Source organism: Aethina tumida, chromosome 5 (assembly GCF_024364675.1).
Source record: "Aethina tumida isolate Nest 87 chromosome 5, icAetTumi1.1, whole genome shotgun sequence".
NCBI lineage: Eukaryota > Metazoa > Arthropoda > Insecta > Coleoptera > Nitidulidae > Aethina > Aethina tumida.
In genome coordinates, this window is record NC_065439.1 from 10,829,413 (window position 1) to 10,845,111 (window position 15,699).

A 15,699-nucleotide genomic window follows, 5' to 3' on the forward strand; every position below is an offset into this window, starting at 1 on the left:
GAATTGTTTGTGCATGTGCACGAGAACGATAATGGCGGAACGGGCCATTTGTCAACGTAGGAGGAAACAATGGACCGTGATTAATTCCTCGAGACTCGACGGTCCCGAATGACGCGATCTCCACCTCCACATGGATTTTCCTCTCCTTTTACTCCTTTCCTATCTATCCACTAGTGTGTGTTTCACTTTTGAAAAGATGAAGTACTTTCTATGGAGCCATTGTTGATAAATAGAAACGAATGCGTGTACTGGGCTTTACTCAAGCTTTTTGCATAGTTGCAAAGTGATATTAAATTAAACAAATTGGCGGGTACGGAGTCGGTTACCTGTGGGTTAGTTTGGTGAACGTGATCCTCGGGTCGAGTTGACGTTCGAGCAAAGATCAGACAATTAAACTCCTCAGCTCCGATTCTCCAGAGTTTGCCGTCTGGGGTGTTTTAATTAAAAAATTTGTTTGTCTTTCGGTCTCGACACGACGCCCTTCGTTTTTCATCCAAGTTGAAGGTTAATGAATTTAATTCCGTTTTGAATTTTTATTGGGGTTGTTCGCAATTTGACATGAAATTAGTTTTGTTTGAAGAAGCAGCAGTTTAATCATAACGTTGCAGAAATATTTGCTGACGAAGACAACACGGTTAATCAAAATAATCGATCTCAACAAGCATTATAAATTTAAACCTGAAAAATAACGATTGTGAAATTTAGTACGGCATTAAATTAGAAATGGACCGTCCCAGTTAGTCGTAAAATCGAATTTACGATTTTAATAAATCCATGCGGGATAATGTCGCGTACGAAAGTTGAAGCCGAAACAATTTTTATTCGAAAACTTGCAGGCAAATAAAACAAAAGTATCGCGGCACATAAAGACATCGCGGACGGTTTAATTTCGATGTGCATTTTAAAAATGGCTGGATGAAAAAAATTTAATAAATTCGAACGGAGTCGTGCAGTAGCAGTTACAACGTGTAGCCGATTTTCGGGGAAGTTTTTCAATCGCTCCCGAGCTTTAAACTTTCATAGTCAATTATGGAAGTTTCGGATGCTGCTTAAACATTCCTTTCTTCTTTCCGGATAAGAACTTTCCTCTAATTTGTTCCTGGACGGTTTATGCATTGTCTTTGGAACGAGATCACTTTAATATTAATCTTGAATCGTACAACTTGATGAAATACGATTCAATATTGATTTTTCTACTCATTACTTTGTAGCAAATATAGCCATGTCAAAAATACGATAACAACATGACATAATGTGTTTTTAGTGTAAACTTGATTAAATTTTTCCCTGGATGATTGGAGCTAGTGTCCGAAATTCCACATCATCACCGGAATAACGGTCGCATTCCCGTCAGAAATAATGTGGACAAAGTAACCAAAATTCCGACCAAATAAACGCGTCGTTCAAATAATTAAACTGACAATTTTCCTCCCTTCATAATTTTTATAATTGCCACATAACGCTTGTCTTTATCAAAATGAAAAAAGGAAAATTTAATTGAATTGTATTGGCAATTCGCAACGTTAATTATAAATCAGTGATTAAAGTTAACAGACAAATGAACAATTGCTTTGTGTTCGATTGACAACTGTGACTTGATTAGGCCAGTGCGATCGCTTGATTGGATTTCTGCTCGATCAAAAATTCGATTTTGCCACGGAAATTCGCATTCTAATCGATACGTTTCCTTAATTACAATTCTAATTGTATTTTGCTTCAGTAAAATTCTGGAAAAACATCAGCAAATTCGAAGCCTTTCACTTAAGTTGATTGCACCTGATAATACAACATTATTGGCAGTTTTTTCTGCCATTCGAGCTTTTATAACCCTGTTTTCCGCTTCCGTCAGAATTTTAGGAGGGTTGAAACAAGTTTGCTGTAACTTTTTATACTAGAAAAAATTAGTTATGGCTACTTTTAGGATATGTAAAAATGTATATGGCATATACAGAAAAAAAGTTCACAATTTCTTACTGTTTGTGTTTCAACAAATAAATAAATAAACTAGATAAAAAAAAAATAAATCTGTCTAAAAAAAACTGGAATTAGAAGCAAATTATTACCAATTTCCTAATTAAAAAAAAATAAAACTTATTAAATATTTGACAACACAGAAGTATAAAATAATGTTGTATAAAACACAGAATTAATTGTTAAATTTATTTAAAAAAATTGATTTTGGCTATTCTTATGGGACATTAAAATATTGATTTATTAATTTTACAGCATGTTTGTATTTAAAATTTAATATGTGAAAATGATACCAACCTTTTACACCATTTCTTACTGTTTGTGTTCAAATTTTATTAAAATTTCAAAAATAAATAAATAAATAAACTCGACAAAACTGAAAAATATAAATATTTAATATTAATTAATTTATTTTAAATTAGAAATAAATTAATACCAATTTCCTAATTAAGAAAATAAAACTTATTAAATATTTGAGAATACAGAAATATAAATTGTTTGTTGTGCAAAACAAAGAATTAATTGTCAAATTTATTTAAAAAAAAAAAAATTACTTATGGCTATTCTTATGGAAAGTGAAAATATTGATTTATTAATTTTACTATGTTCGTTTTTAAAATTTAATAAAAGATGTGAAATTGACATTTCAATCCAACTTTTTCAAATACAAATTATTATTACTGCTAATTTTCTTTTTGAGAAGGGTAAGTTTTATGAGAAAATCAGTATTTTTAATTTTCTAAAGTTTCTATGTCAAAAACAAATCATGAGTTTAAAAAAAATACATTTATTTTAATACAATGTTAAAATATTTATTCAGAAAAAATTCGATAAAGGAGAAAAATAAAATCTTAAAATTATTATTGTTCATGTTTAAATCTGTGACGATTAGAAAACTGAAATTAGATAAATACTGATTAAATATTGATTAAAACTCAAAATGTTACAAATAATTGACGAAGTTAATCAAAATATTTATTAAGAACAAAATTTCACTATTTATTCACTTTTCACTAAGTTTGGTAACATCAGTACGACGATATAATTGTTTATTAGTGAACTTAGTTATTTATTAATATTTGAAAAAAATTAAACCGGCGCATTCACCATTTTAGTAATAATTTTACCAGTGACAAATTTACCACTGTTATGTAAGTGTCAAAAGTTGAGCAACTAAAGAATAAAACAACCTTACGTACATTTAGCTTTCCTTTATTTAGAATCTAGTAACAAATCCATTATCCGTAAAGTAATTTCTAAACACCTTTTTTATCATTTTAGAAGTTTTTTAATATAATCGTTCGATATTTCTTTCCACTGATTTTAAACTTATTCTTACAAATCATTCAAATTGAGTCTTTATGCATGGATTTTCTGATCAATTTCGTCCTAAAGATTTTGAATTGGATCGAGGTCTGAGCTTTGTGTTGGTCAAGACATTACACATAGTGCTTAACAATCAAATCATTCTTTAAGTAATTTAGACATGTCTTTCGGATCGTCCTTAAACTCATGTTTCCATCTTTGGCAAATGGAAGCATATGATTGACACCTATTTAACACAACAGGCCCATGCCAAACCCAGAAAAATGTCCTCAAACCATAACGCTTGCTCCGCCATACTTTGCGGTAGATCTAATCTATTTGGGATTATACCTTTCATGATTCCGGACCTTTTTTACAATAAATGGACACCTCTAGTCATTTTTAACTTGAAGGAACGATGTCAGATACAGAAATAAATTATAAAATCAACTGTATTAAATATACGGTTTAGTTACTTTGCTTATGAACCTTCTGATATAAAAAGAGGTACGAAATGTTTAGAATTAGAATTATAAAATTAATTTAATTTAATTTAATAAAATAAAGTAATTTATTTTTTTAATTTGTTAGTCTAAATAAGAAGGATAAAGTGTATATATAAATTTAATTAAAAAGATCTGATTAAACAAAATTAAATATATTTTGCGAATTTATTAAAAAGAAAAGGATTTTTCTTAAAAAACGTTATTCATTAAATAAAATAGAAAAATTAAAATCAAAATATAATTATTTAGATAAAATAAAAATTTTGAATTTTACAACATTCAAGTTTTAATCAAACTTTTCCCTTTACGAATAAGTAATTATTGCCAACTTTCCTTTTAGGAAAATAAATTTTAATAATAATTCGAGAACATAAAAAAATCAATATTAAACAAAATGCCAAAAGTTCCACTGTTCTATCTTACCAAGTTTACCAGTAAAAAACAATTGGCAAGTTTGATTTATCAGAGCAGTAAATTCGGTGGTGCGTTTTTTCCCCTTCGCTTAATTCGATTGCACCTGATAATACAACATTATCGGTGTTTTTTCCTCCCGTTCGGTCTTTTACGTCCCCCATTTTCTCCCTACATCCGAAAAAAGTTTACTCGAGTTTCGACACCCATCTTCACCCCAAGTTTAAATATTTAATCCACTGTTTGTTCTCCGCGATTAAAATGTCCATCACGACCCGTTTCTCTTTTAGATTTTTACATTCCGATATTGCTCCTCGTCTTTGAAACACTTCATGAAACTTTAAGAAACACAATTCTGCACTTTTTACGGAATTGTTTTCTCAAACTAAAATCCATCGGAACGTGAATTTCCGTATTAAAACTAGCGAAACACACACACAAAACACTCAAAGGAATATTCAGTAAAGCCCGTTTCGAACTTTCAGCAGCCGTTTAAGCGCAGCTTAGGGACTTTTTCCTAACAGAACCCCATGGACTAAAAACCGACCCCGTTAATTAATTCGCATCGATGACATTCAAAAGCTTTTTAAATCCCTTCAAAAACTCGAAACGTTCGGAGTTTTTTGGTATGTTCACATTGACAGTTTTTGTTATTTTTTAGGAAAAATTAATGGAAATTCTGTAAGAAAAACGAGGGCGAATGGAATAACAAAAAAAATTTTTGTCTCGTACATTCGCTATATTAAAATTCTATGAAAAAACTCTGAACATAATATTGAGTTAGATGTTAAAGTTGGACGTGTATCGATCCAAGTAAATAGTGGAAACTAATTGTAAGTCGAACGGGTCTCGAGGGTAGCAAGATGTAACTCTATCAAGTTACACACAACACAATTAATACGTCTACTCGAATGTCATGCAAATCTACACATTGCCAAAACACTCGATTCAATATTCTCGTCGAGTATCTCGTTGAAACAACCCTAAAATGTTTTGAATCATTGATTGAGTATTTTGCTTATACAGAACCAACAACTTTTTCAAAAATTTAAATTGTAAATTAAACTGAAATTCCATAACAAGTCTTGAAAACATCAATTAAACTTTTTTATACACGATTATAACATTTCCTTTACGGTTATGGCTATTCTCGGCGTTAAAATAATAATAATAATAATGATGGTAAAAACTGAAAAGTCGTTAGGCAAATCGCGTTTCCACGACATTAAAAACGATCCCGTTTTATTTCACCATTTCGCCTTTTTTACTACAATGAATTGCGATGGTTTTTCCGACGCAGTTTTGTATTAATATGCAAATTGAAAGGGAGAGGAAAAACCAAACGCAAATCAGGAAAATATATATACTCTAATTAATATTTATCAACAGTGCTTACTAACCGAAAAATATATTTAAAATAATTTATAATACAACATAACATAAAATAAAACAAAATTTGTATGATCAGAATGAGATTAATATTAATTTTATTTGAAAAAAATATATATATGAAGGTATATATGATTAATGTGTGTTAAAATTTAATAACAGTATAATATAAATATACTAATGTGAAATCAAGTTTTATCGCTGTTATGAAAAATTAATTCTCTTTAGACAATTTTCTTTTTAAAATTTTAATATTATTATTATATTTCATTGTATTATTATCAAGTAATTAGTATTTAGTTGTAAAACGGTATACATTTAAATAACATTAATAAAGAATGACTTACAAACGGCGCATTCACCATTTTAATACTAATGTTACCAGTGATAAGTATATTACTGTTATGTAAGATTAATTTTCTTTAGACAATTTTGTTTTTAAAATTTTAATATTATTGTTACATTTCATTGTATTTGTATATTATCAAGTAATTAATATTTAGTTGTCTTAAAAAATTAAAAATACATTTTTAACGTTGAAACATCGTACCTACCGAAAACCGACGTCCACCTTCAAATTCTACCGCCGTCCCAACCGAACATCACAATTGCCGAAAAGGTCCAGAAGAACATAAACCAACCACAACCGAAAACCAGCTGGTGCAACCGAATTATAGAGAAACGAATGAAGGATCCAAAGAATCGAAGAAATGGTGTGTCTGGTGTTATGGTGTCGGTGGTGAGAGAGAATGTGGTGTGTGTGTGTGTGCTCGGATAGTCGGGCAGGGAGCAGCGCGTCCCGCACGGTGCGAATCTCGACTGCGGAGAGAGCGGCGGCGGCAGCGACTGCGACGGGGTCACGCACGCACACCGGGCCCCCGTGTCCTCGGCGGCGGCATCGGCAGCGCCGGCTCCAGGATCGATAGCCGCCAACGCGCAGGACTCCACGATCCTATCAAATCGTCTCTTGCAAGCGTTTAATGCGATTTTTTATTTTTCGAAAAAAAATTACATTTTTCCTTCGATATTAACGTTCAAAAACGATTCGTTCAATGTTTAATTGAGTTATTTGGAAACAAATAGAATTGTTGAATAAATTACTGAATATAAAATTGACTCAAAATGTTTTTTTAGAAGTACCTTTCAACTACTGTGCGATGATTTTTTGCCATCAGTCCGGCTAACGTTTTTGCATGTCTAGGTCTAACCGTCTCGAGTACCCGAAAAGTAAATTGTTACAAATTGCGCTCTGCAACGACGGCTCGAAATAATATATTCAAAAAAATAATAATAATTTTTCATCTAATATTAAAAATACAATAGCAAAAACTAATTGAATTTATAACATAACATAGAAGAAAGAAATTATAACTAGTATTCTATAAAATTTACAATATCATTCTTAAGAAAAATCGCCATCAATGTATCTAAATTTTTTTACATGCCTAACTACTAGCAAGTCCCTAAAAACTAAGTTGTTGAAAATTGTATATATATATATATATATATATATATATATATATATATATATATATATATATATTTATATATTTATTATATATATATAATAAAAACTAGTTTATCATAGTCATCATTAATAATAAATTCGAGTCCGAAAAAACTAAATTGTGACAACGACAATCAGTAATATTTGAAAAATTTCTCATTTTTTATCCTGTAATAAAAATATAATAACATAAACTATTTTAAAATTTAACACAATAATTTAGTATGTAATTGTAATCAGAATAAACATCCATTAAATACAAACATAATGTAAATTTATATTATATATTTATCTATAAAAATCATTTAAACGCTTGAACAAATTTATGCTATAATTTTATCATTTTTTTACATGTTCGAGTGCCCAAAAACTAAATTGTTGGAAAGTCTGACTAAAATCAACGACCAGAACTAACCGTTTTTAAACATTTTTATAGATAAACATTTTATTTGTATTTTAAGTGCAACACAGTAAGTACAGTTAAAAAATTTATTGAAAAACATCTTTTAAAATAAATATTCAAGTGTCATATAAAAATAATAGTCACTACTGTTGTAAAAAACAAAAATAAAATATTTAATTAAAAACAAAGTATAAAAATGAATTTTTTTCTTATTCTAAAATAATTCACTTTTCTCGATATGTATAAATAAATATTTTAACTCTAACACAGTCAACTACTTCAAATAAAATGTCCACCGCATACGACCTGATGACTGGAGTACTTTGTTTGTTAAAATTACAAGATAATCAAATTTCATTACCAATATGTATTCTATATCTTTACCATTCAGTATTTCATTTTCACTCTTCTTATTGTTTTGTAATTCATATTAATGGAAATGTTTTTCGATTCACCTCCAGCCATTCAACGATAGATAATTTCATCAAAGAAAAATAAAGATAATAAGTCTTCTTCGTATGTCCTATAAATCTTGCTACCTGCTCCATTTCATGCTGTAATTTCATGCCAGTTGCAATATTGTTGCTATTTACTTTCTAAATCTGGTACTAGTCAAAAGTTCTGGATTTTTAGCTACAGATTTATGTGCCAACTTCCTAATAATTGCAGATCCGTTCATCCCTTTCTAATTTCAAGTAATAGATCAATATAGTATTGCGGTTTTGAGAATAAAATCGGCATGGATTTACTGCCATTTCCAAAGACAACTGTTTAATATGTATGCTCATAGTTTTTTCAAATTCTGAAAGTGTACTTAAACATTCTTTCTGGTTAATAATGATATTTCGTCTTTCATAAGTTAAAATATCCAAAATTTTGGCATTTCGTTTTTGTTTTCTTTCAAAAACTTATTTGCAAGACTTGCAATATCATAGCACCAATGATTAGTTATTAGCTCTCGCATTTGAAAAATGCAAGTTATCAATTTTTCGTGATTTAAATCTTGAAATAATATATTTTTGGTTAAAAGACAACTTACAACAGGCTTTGCTGCATTGTTAAATTCTTCGAAAGTGTCATAAGCATCATTTTTGATTGAAGAAAAATATAAATATAACAACTTTTACATTTGGGAAGTACAAAGGATGAAAATATATATTAATAATTAAAATTAAACCAACAAATTAGACAATTAAAATATTTAAAACATTCTTTTTTGTTTAAATACAAAATGTAGCGTTACTTTTTCCTGTTCTTTCGCGAGAGCGACAAGACGATGCCCCCGACGTTGATGTTTAAATTCCCTATAAGACATTTAAAAATAAAAATTTTTATATGCAACCAATCCTGAAAAGAGGCAACGTTGTCGGGTTTGGTAGCGTCGGTAAAGTACCTAGGTTTTATACAACGGGCTTGAAAAGTATGTTTACTAGTCTGGGTCTCCTAGCGATTATTTAATATAAAAAATTAGTATAAGAGTTTTTTTCTTTCCCCTCTTTTTGTCCCATAAAAGTTATTTTTATTTTATTTATAGTTTAAGTCTTTATACACAAAAATTTCCATTGGAAATGCTGGGTCTGAGGTTGTCTGTTAGATATGTCGGGTTCAACAACGCCTGTTGGATATATATACAGTACGAAAAATGCTCTTCGTGTCTGGATGTTGTAAGAGATGGATGCACGACAAAGAGAGTAAAGTTTTGCCCGGTAGTAAGAATCCCCACTCTCAGAGACAATGCGCCGTGCTGGTGCGCGCCGGCGCACAATGTAAATTAATCTTTGCGAATGCATTTAGTAACTCTCCGTATGCGTAGGGATGTAGTTCGAGTTCTTCGGATGCTCCATTTAAATTCCGTAACTTTGTATAATTTTCAATCTGTAAAATGAAATATTTTTTGAGGGTATATCAAAAACAAAAATAAGTATTCTAAATATAAACTACTTTTTTCAAAATAAAAATGTATCCCAAAAATTAAATAAAATACACTAAAAACAACGTCTGCGGAGACGAACCACATGCTAAACGCAGCAAAACCAAATGATCCCCTCCAGTCAGTTCGGCCCGCTGTTAGTGATTTTTTAAGCGACAAACCCGATCTGTTAACAATCGATGGTAAAACATTTGTGAGTTATTTAGCCGATATCTTTGAAAAACTAAATAAATTAAATAAGCAACTTCAAGGAACAAATAAAACTCTTGTCGATGCAAAAGCGAAAACATTTGGTTTCATTACCCATATTGAGTTATGTCAGAAACATATTAATCACAAAAACTTTGAACAGTTTCATTGGCTCCAAAAATGCGAAATAACTGATACCGCTTTACTTGTTATTGTCAATCATCTGAATATTCCATCGCCTGATTTAAAAGAGAGATGCAGCCAATGTTAGAGGATTTGTCTGATATATCAAATATGCAGTATCAAGAAGAACTCGCAGAATTGCAAAATGATGAGTCAGTTAAAACTTTATTTAATATAAAACAAGCGATCGCATGGCTTTGTGAGGAAGTAAAATCAAATACCCAAATTCAACAAAATGTGCAAGAAAACTATTGCTACCGTTTCCATCTTCATATTTACCTGAATGTGGATTTAGAGCTGTAAATGATTTACTGGTAAAAAAAGAAATCGGCTGGATATAACACAACACAACTTGAGACTGAAGCTAACCAAATTGGAACCTAATATAAAATCTCTGTGCAGCAAGCATCAAGCGCAAAGATCCCCTAAATTAAAATAATAAATTAATATAGAAAAATCTTTATTAAAATTATTTGAATTTGGAATGGCACAAAAAAGGTTGGGAAACACTGGTTTAATATAATAGCATCTTATTGTTCTTACATCTAATATATTTTATTCTAAAAGAAATTTTACTCAATATGTGGGTAATTAAGAATTATATCGTATTAAAGTATCACTGTTTTTTACCATATCGTATTCGTCATTAAAAATTCAATTCAATCTAAATAAAAAAATAAATTCAAAAATAAGAATATATTTTTTAAAAATAAAACATTCTAAGCAATAAATGTCTATTTTAATAAAATAATCATTCTATAAACAGCAAAATAAAAAGAACACACGTTTAGACATTGTAATCACAAAGTTATAAAATAGAACTGGTATTGAAGTAAAAAAGAGGGAGAGTAACAATGCACCCCAAGTGATTCTGAATTCGAAGTGTAACTGAAGATCTGTTGCTGACCGTAGCATAGCTAACATAGTTACAAAGAAATTGCAAGTAATACAATAAATTTTTAAATATAAAAAATATTTCGATTGTTAAAATCTTTAAACACTTGACAGACACTATTTGTCAGTTTATCATATTTTTATACATCTAGCTCCCACAGCCTCCCTTTCGAGATCCGACGACTAAACCGATGGAAATTGCGCCCTGAAACGACGGCACGAATTAATATATTCGGTCGGTGCGCAAGGTTAATTGACGGGCGACGATTCGGGAGCGGCTAAAGAGCACATTCATCATGAGTCTACGGGCTTAAAGCGAAATGATCAAACCATCGATGGAAATTGGCACGAATTTATTTATGAATATGCTAATATCAATCATCGATGTGTGTTGTCGAAATGCTGAAACAAACAGTTGTTCTTAAAATTCCACCACTGATAAAATCGTGACGGTCTTTAAAATAGGAAATAAAGCCATCGTCAATTTTCAATAAAAATACTCAATGCAAACGAAATATTGCATCATTTACAATAATGTAGTTTCGTTATGGCCCAGGCCAATAAAAACGGTTAATAACCACATAATGCAGCACACTAAAAATAAATAAACCAGGGCATAAACCATCCCCAAAATCGATAGAAACCCATTATCAATCGTCCCGGCGTTCGAAACAAAGATCGTAATCTCGGGACGTAAACAAGAGTAAGCGGGAGACAGGAAAATCTGATGTATTATTCCCGTCCGGTGAGGCCAGGTGATTTTCGGCCAGCGGTAGCCCTTTAGTGCCGGCCCTTTATTGCCACCAGGTTGCTATTTGAAATCTGATCAGGTGCCGGGGATTTTTTGCCTCGCAACCTTCGGGAAATCGAGTGTAATGAAATAAAGGATTAAGTTTCGGAATTAAATTACAGTTTTAATTAACAATGGTTTTAATTTACATGTGACTGAAATCACTTAAATACTTTCTAATATTAAATCCTAACATTTTAGAAAGCGTGTTTACAAAATCAAAATTAACATTACATTTATATTTTTGTCCATCCAAGGAACAACTATCCGATGCAGTTGTTAACAACTGAAGTTCAACAAGACTAGACACTTGTACCAATAAATTATTATTAAATCCAACTTTATTATCCAAAATTGAATAAAATATTGCCAACAATCTGTCGAAGGAAAACAATTTAGGACCCAATTGGGTGTTGTACATTTCACTAACTTTACTCTTCTTCTTTACATCTTTCATGGTCTTTTTTGTTTTGCCATGATACTTCATAAATATTCTTTTGTCATCTTTTGCTGGATTATAACTGGCTAAATAAGACGCTATCAATAAATACTTAGCATAGTAGGGCAACTCTAAACTTTGAGCAATCCGGTCGGTCCCTGGCTTTCTAGCACCACAAGAATCAGAAGAGATTCTCAAGTATAAAACCTCTAAAGAACTCTTTAAAATCGGCGCGACGTTTCGCCACAACGCCATGGAATCATCAACTCGATGCACACCATCAATAATCGGTTGACAATATTTTGGAAAGTTGACTCTGGACATGTGACGCAATTCTGAAAAATCTCGGCATGCCCTGTAGAAGACTGAGAGGAAAACGTTCAAGTAGTTTTGATAAAACTGCAAATCGAACATGAAAGGTTTCGTTGTATTATTAGCAATCAAGTTCAAAGCATGTTCATAATCTTTGGACATAATTTCTAACAGTTCTTCCTTGTTATATTGGGGAAAATACACTTTTATAGGTTCTGTAACGTTGCTTTTGCAGTAATACTTTTCGAAAATCAACTCAGATATGAAAACGACACAAATTTCAATGCCAGTCAGTTCTTTAAGCCGCAAAAAGGCGGCCAACAAATTAGCGTCCATGTTCCTCAATTCCTCGGCGCCATCCAGTACCAATACCAACCCGTCCAACTTCTTGGTTTCTGCAATTTTCCGCAACGTGTCCACAAAATCCATCATATTATCGCACCGGGCATACGGCAGTCCGTTTCCGGGATCGACTTTATGTCCGGCAAACTTGTTTAAAATCGTCTCGTACAGGATTTTAGTCGTGTAACACTCGACCATGTTGATGATGACGTGTTGAATGGCGAAACGTTGTAAGAGGGCGGCGGTTATGGTGGACTTTCCGGTCGCGGGGCCGCCGTGAATGAATAAGCTGTCCGGGGTTGGTTCGTCCGGCTCCCCTAAGAACTCGTAAAGCTGTTGAATTTGGAGGCGACGGCATGGAAATGTTGCGTTTAAATATTCCAAGTTTTCCTCTTCCATTTTTTGGTTTTACAATTCTGAAATTTTGTAAACGTCAATAATTATTTTTATATTAAAAAAACAGTATGAATTATAAAACATAATTATATTTGTATTATGTTAAATTTATATAATTATTTAAAAATTTATATATTTCTGAAAAGTATCATACATAAATGTAAAATATGTTAAAATAATAGATACAAAAATATTCAGATTTACATTATTTAAACTTCTCTATATAAAATAACAGCTTCAATCAGATAGTAATAAAGGAACAATAAAATTTTAAATAATGATTAAATACAAAGTTAATTTTTAAGTATATATAAGCATTTGTATTAATATATTGAAAAAATTATATAATATGTATTTAAATTTACTGATAAATTTTCTAAGTAACTTAAAAATATAACAAAATTTGTTTTAATTGCAGAAAATATATAATTGAATAAAAAATAACAGATCTATCAAAAATATTCAGATATATGTTATTTAAACTTTTTTGTGTAAAATAATAGCTCCAATCAGATAATAATATAGTAACAATATAATTTTAAATAGTAAGTAAATATAAAGTAAACTGTTATTTTAGATATAAGTATTTATATTAATAATTTGATTAATTTATATAAATATTATTTGAAAAATATGAATCAATTAAATATTATTGATAAATTTAAATTTAAATAAAATAAGTTAAGAATCTAAGAAAATATGTTGAAGTTAATACACGAGATACGTAATTAAACATAAAATAATAGATGCATTAAAAATATTTTCTGAATAAAATAATAGTAGTTAGTATTTTGATAAATTTAGGTAATTATTGTTTGATAAATATGGATCAATTAAAATTTATTCAAAAACTTTGTAGGTGAAGAAAAAAATGGTAGTCATCATCAAAATTAATCAAAAGCACTATTTTCCAAATTGTTTAAAGAATATTAAAAACTTAATAGTTTCAAAAAATATTCAGTCGAGGAGAAAATGGGGCAGAAAAGGAAGAGTTACAATCAAATGATATTGTAGTAACAAATAAAACTTTTTATAATATATAAATACAAAGTTAAGCTTTAATTTATATTAATATCATGAAAATGTAGGTAAATACTATGCATAAATCAAAAAAGAATTTCTCTAAGTAAGTTAACAATGTAACAGTGTGTTTCAAATAATACAAACATATATAATTAAATACAAAAAACAAAATTAATAAAAGATTTCCCCGCTGCAAATATAACCTTTATAAATAATTATAATATCTAGATTTAAATCTTATAACTAATAATAAATAAATAGTTAACCTAACAAACGTTTTCCCGCCAAAAGTGTCTTCTCAAAAGTAAACAAAATAGTACATTAAACCTAAATAAGTAGTCAAATATTAAATAGCAACATTCCTACCTTTCATTTAAAACATTAACTTAATTATATATTACGAAAACACTCACAAACAACTTCACTTTCAAACTAACAAAAGTAACACTGTGTTTTGTATGGATCAGAAAATGAATGAATGAATGTTTGTAGATCGCTTGATCGCCTTCAACTGCTTATTTTTAATTCTATAATTGATCGAAAGATGGCGCCACGCTATTCAGTACCACATAGTACTAGAAGTGTAGTTTAGTACTTGAACTAAAGATGGAGCGCTTTGTTTTAAAGATTTAAAGTACTTGATGAAAATAATTTTTAATTAGAAAAACTAATTAATTTCAATTAATTTTGAAATTATTAAAATAACTAATTAATTATACTAATTTAGGGATTTTGATCAGAACTTTTGTAGGATACGTGTTCCGTAGAATTTAAAAATGCCATCGTTTTGAAAATTTCCATGCCAAAATAATATACAAAGATTTTAAATCATTAAATGCCTTCATAATAAAAATATTTCAGAAATTGTGAAAAATTAAAAGTCAAAATTAATTATTATTCGACCTATTTTTCATATTTTATCATATCAAGAGTAGCAGATATTGAACAAAAAATGTTTACAACTTGATGCTATGGAGAATATTTTGAACCCATAGACATAAACTGCTATTATTTGTTTATACAAATACAAACATAAATATAATCTGAAGTTATGTTATAATAACATACATATTTGATTTTGTATTATATAGAAATCAATAACTTTCTTCCGCGTTAAAACTGAGATACATAATAGGTGACTCTGATAATCAAACTTAATCAGGAGCACTATTTAATTTAATTGTACAAAGAATATGAAATGCTTTCTAGTTTTAAAAAATTCCATGACATGGGTAATAAGGCGGGAAGAAGAGAAGAACCCCCAAAAATCTACCCTATTGTATCGTTATAGAAAAAGTTTATTACATCGAAATATAGGTTAATACAAAAATTGATAAAAAAACTATTTTTGAAATTTAAATTTGAGCGGCTGTATTTAAAAAAATATATTTAATTTTCTTCATTATTGGGTGTATTCTACCTACTTCCAAATTGTTACCACCAGTGGTGGCTGATGAGGTTTGAGTCTGGAGGTGCATATTATATTAATATATAGAAAGAAAAGCAAAAAATATATTTTATTTTTATTAACGCATAATTAATAACATATAATTCGAATGATTAGTTCTTTTGACATGTAAGTTTAATACGTAAGATTTTCATGAATGGTTTAATTCTTTAACAACACACATGGTATTATCATGGTAATTTAAATTGAAAATACACATTTATTTAAAAAAAAAAACCACCAAGTCAACGGTATTTCTTAT

General features: G+C 29.7%; 1 protein-coding gene across 1 annotated transcript; it reads right to left on the reverse strand.

Moving 5' to 3' along the window:
* Nucleotides 1–11,600: 11,600 nt before the first annotated feature.
* Nucleotides 11,601–14,460, reverse strand: LOC109598135 (origin recognition complex subunit 5). The gene is made up of 2 exons (XM_020013972.2): nt 14,357–14,460; nt 11,601–12,987 (listed from the first exon to the last, which is right to left on the reverse strand). Exon 2 carries the CDS (start codon nt 12,968–12,970, stop codon nt 11,624–11,626), a length of 1,347 nt encoding a protein of 448 aa, XP_019869531.2. The 5' UTR covers nt 12,971–12,987; nt 14,357–14,460; the 3' UTR covers nt 11,601–11,623.
* Between the last annotated feature and the right edge of the window lie 1,239 nt (nt 14,461–15,699).

Coding starts and splice junctions, on each gene's coding strand:
- LOC109598135 (XM_020013972.2), bottom strand. CDS start 12,970: ATGGAAGAGGAAAACTTGGAATATTTAAACGCAACATTTCCATGCCGT.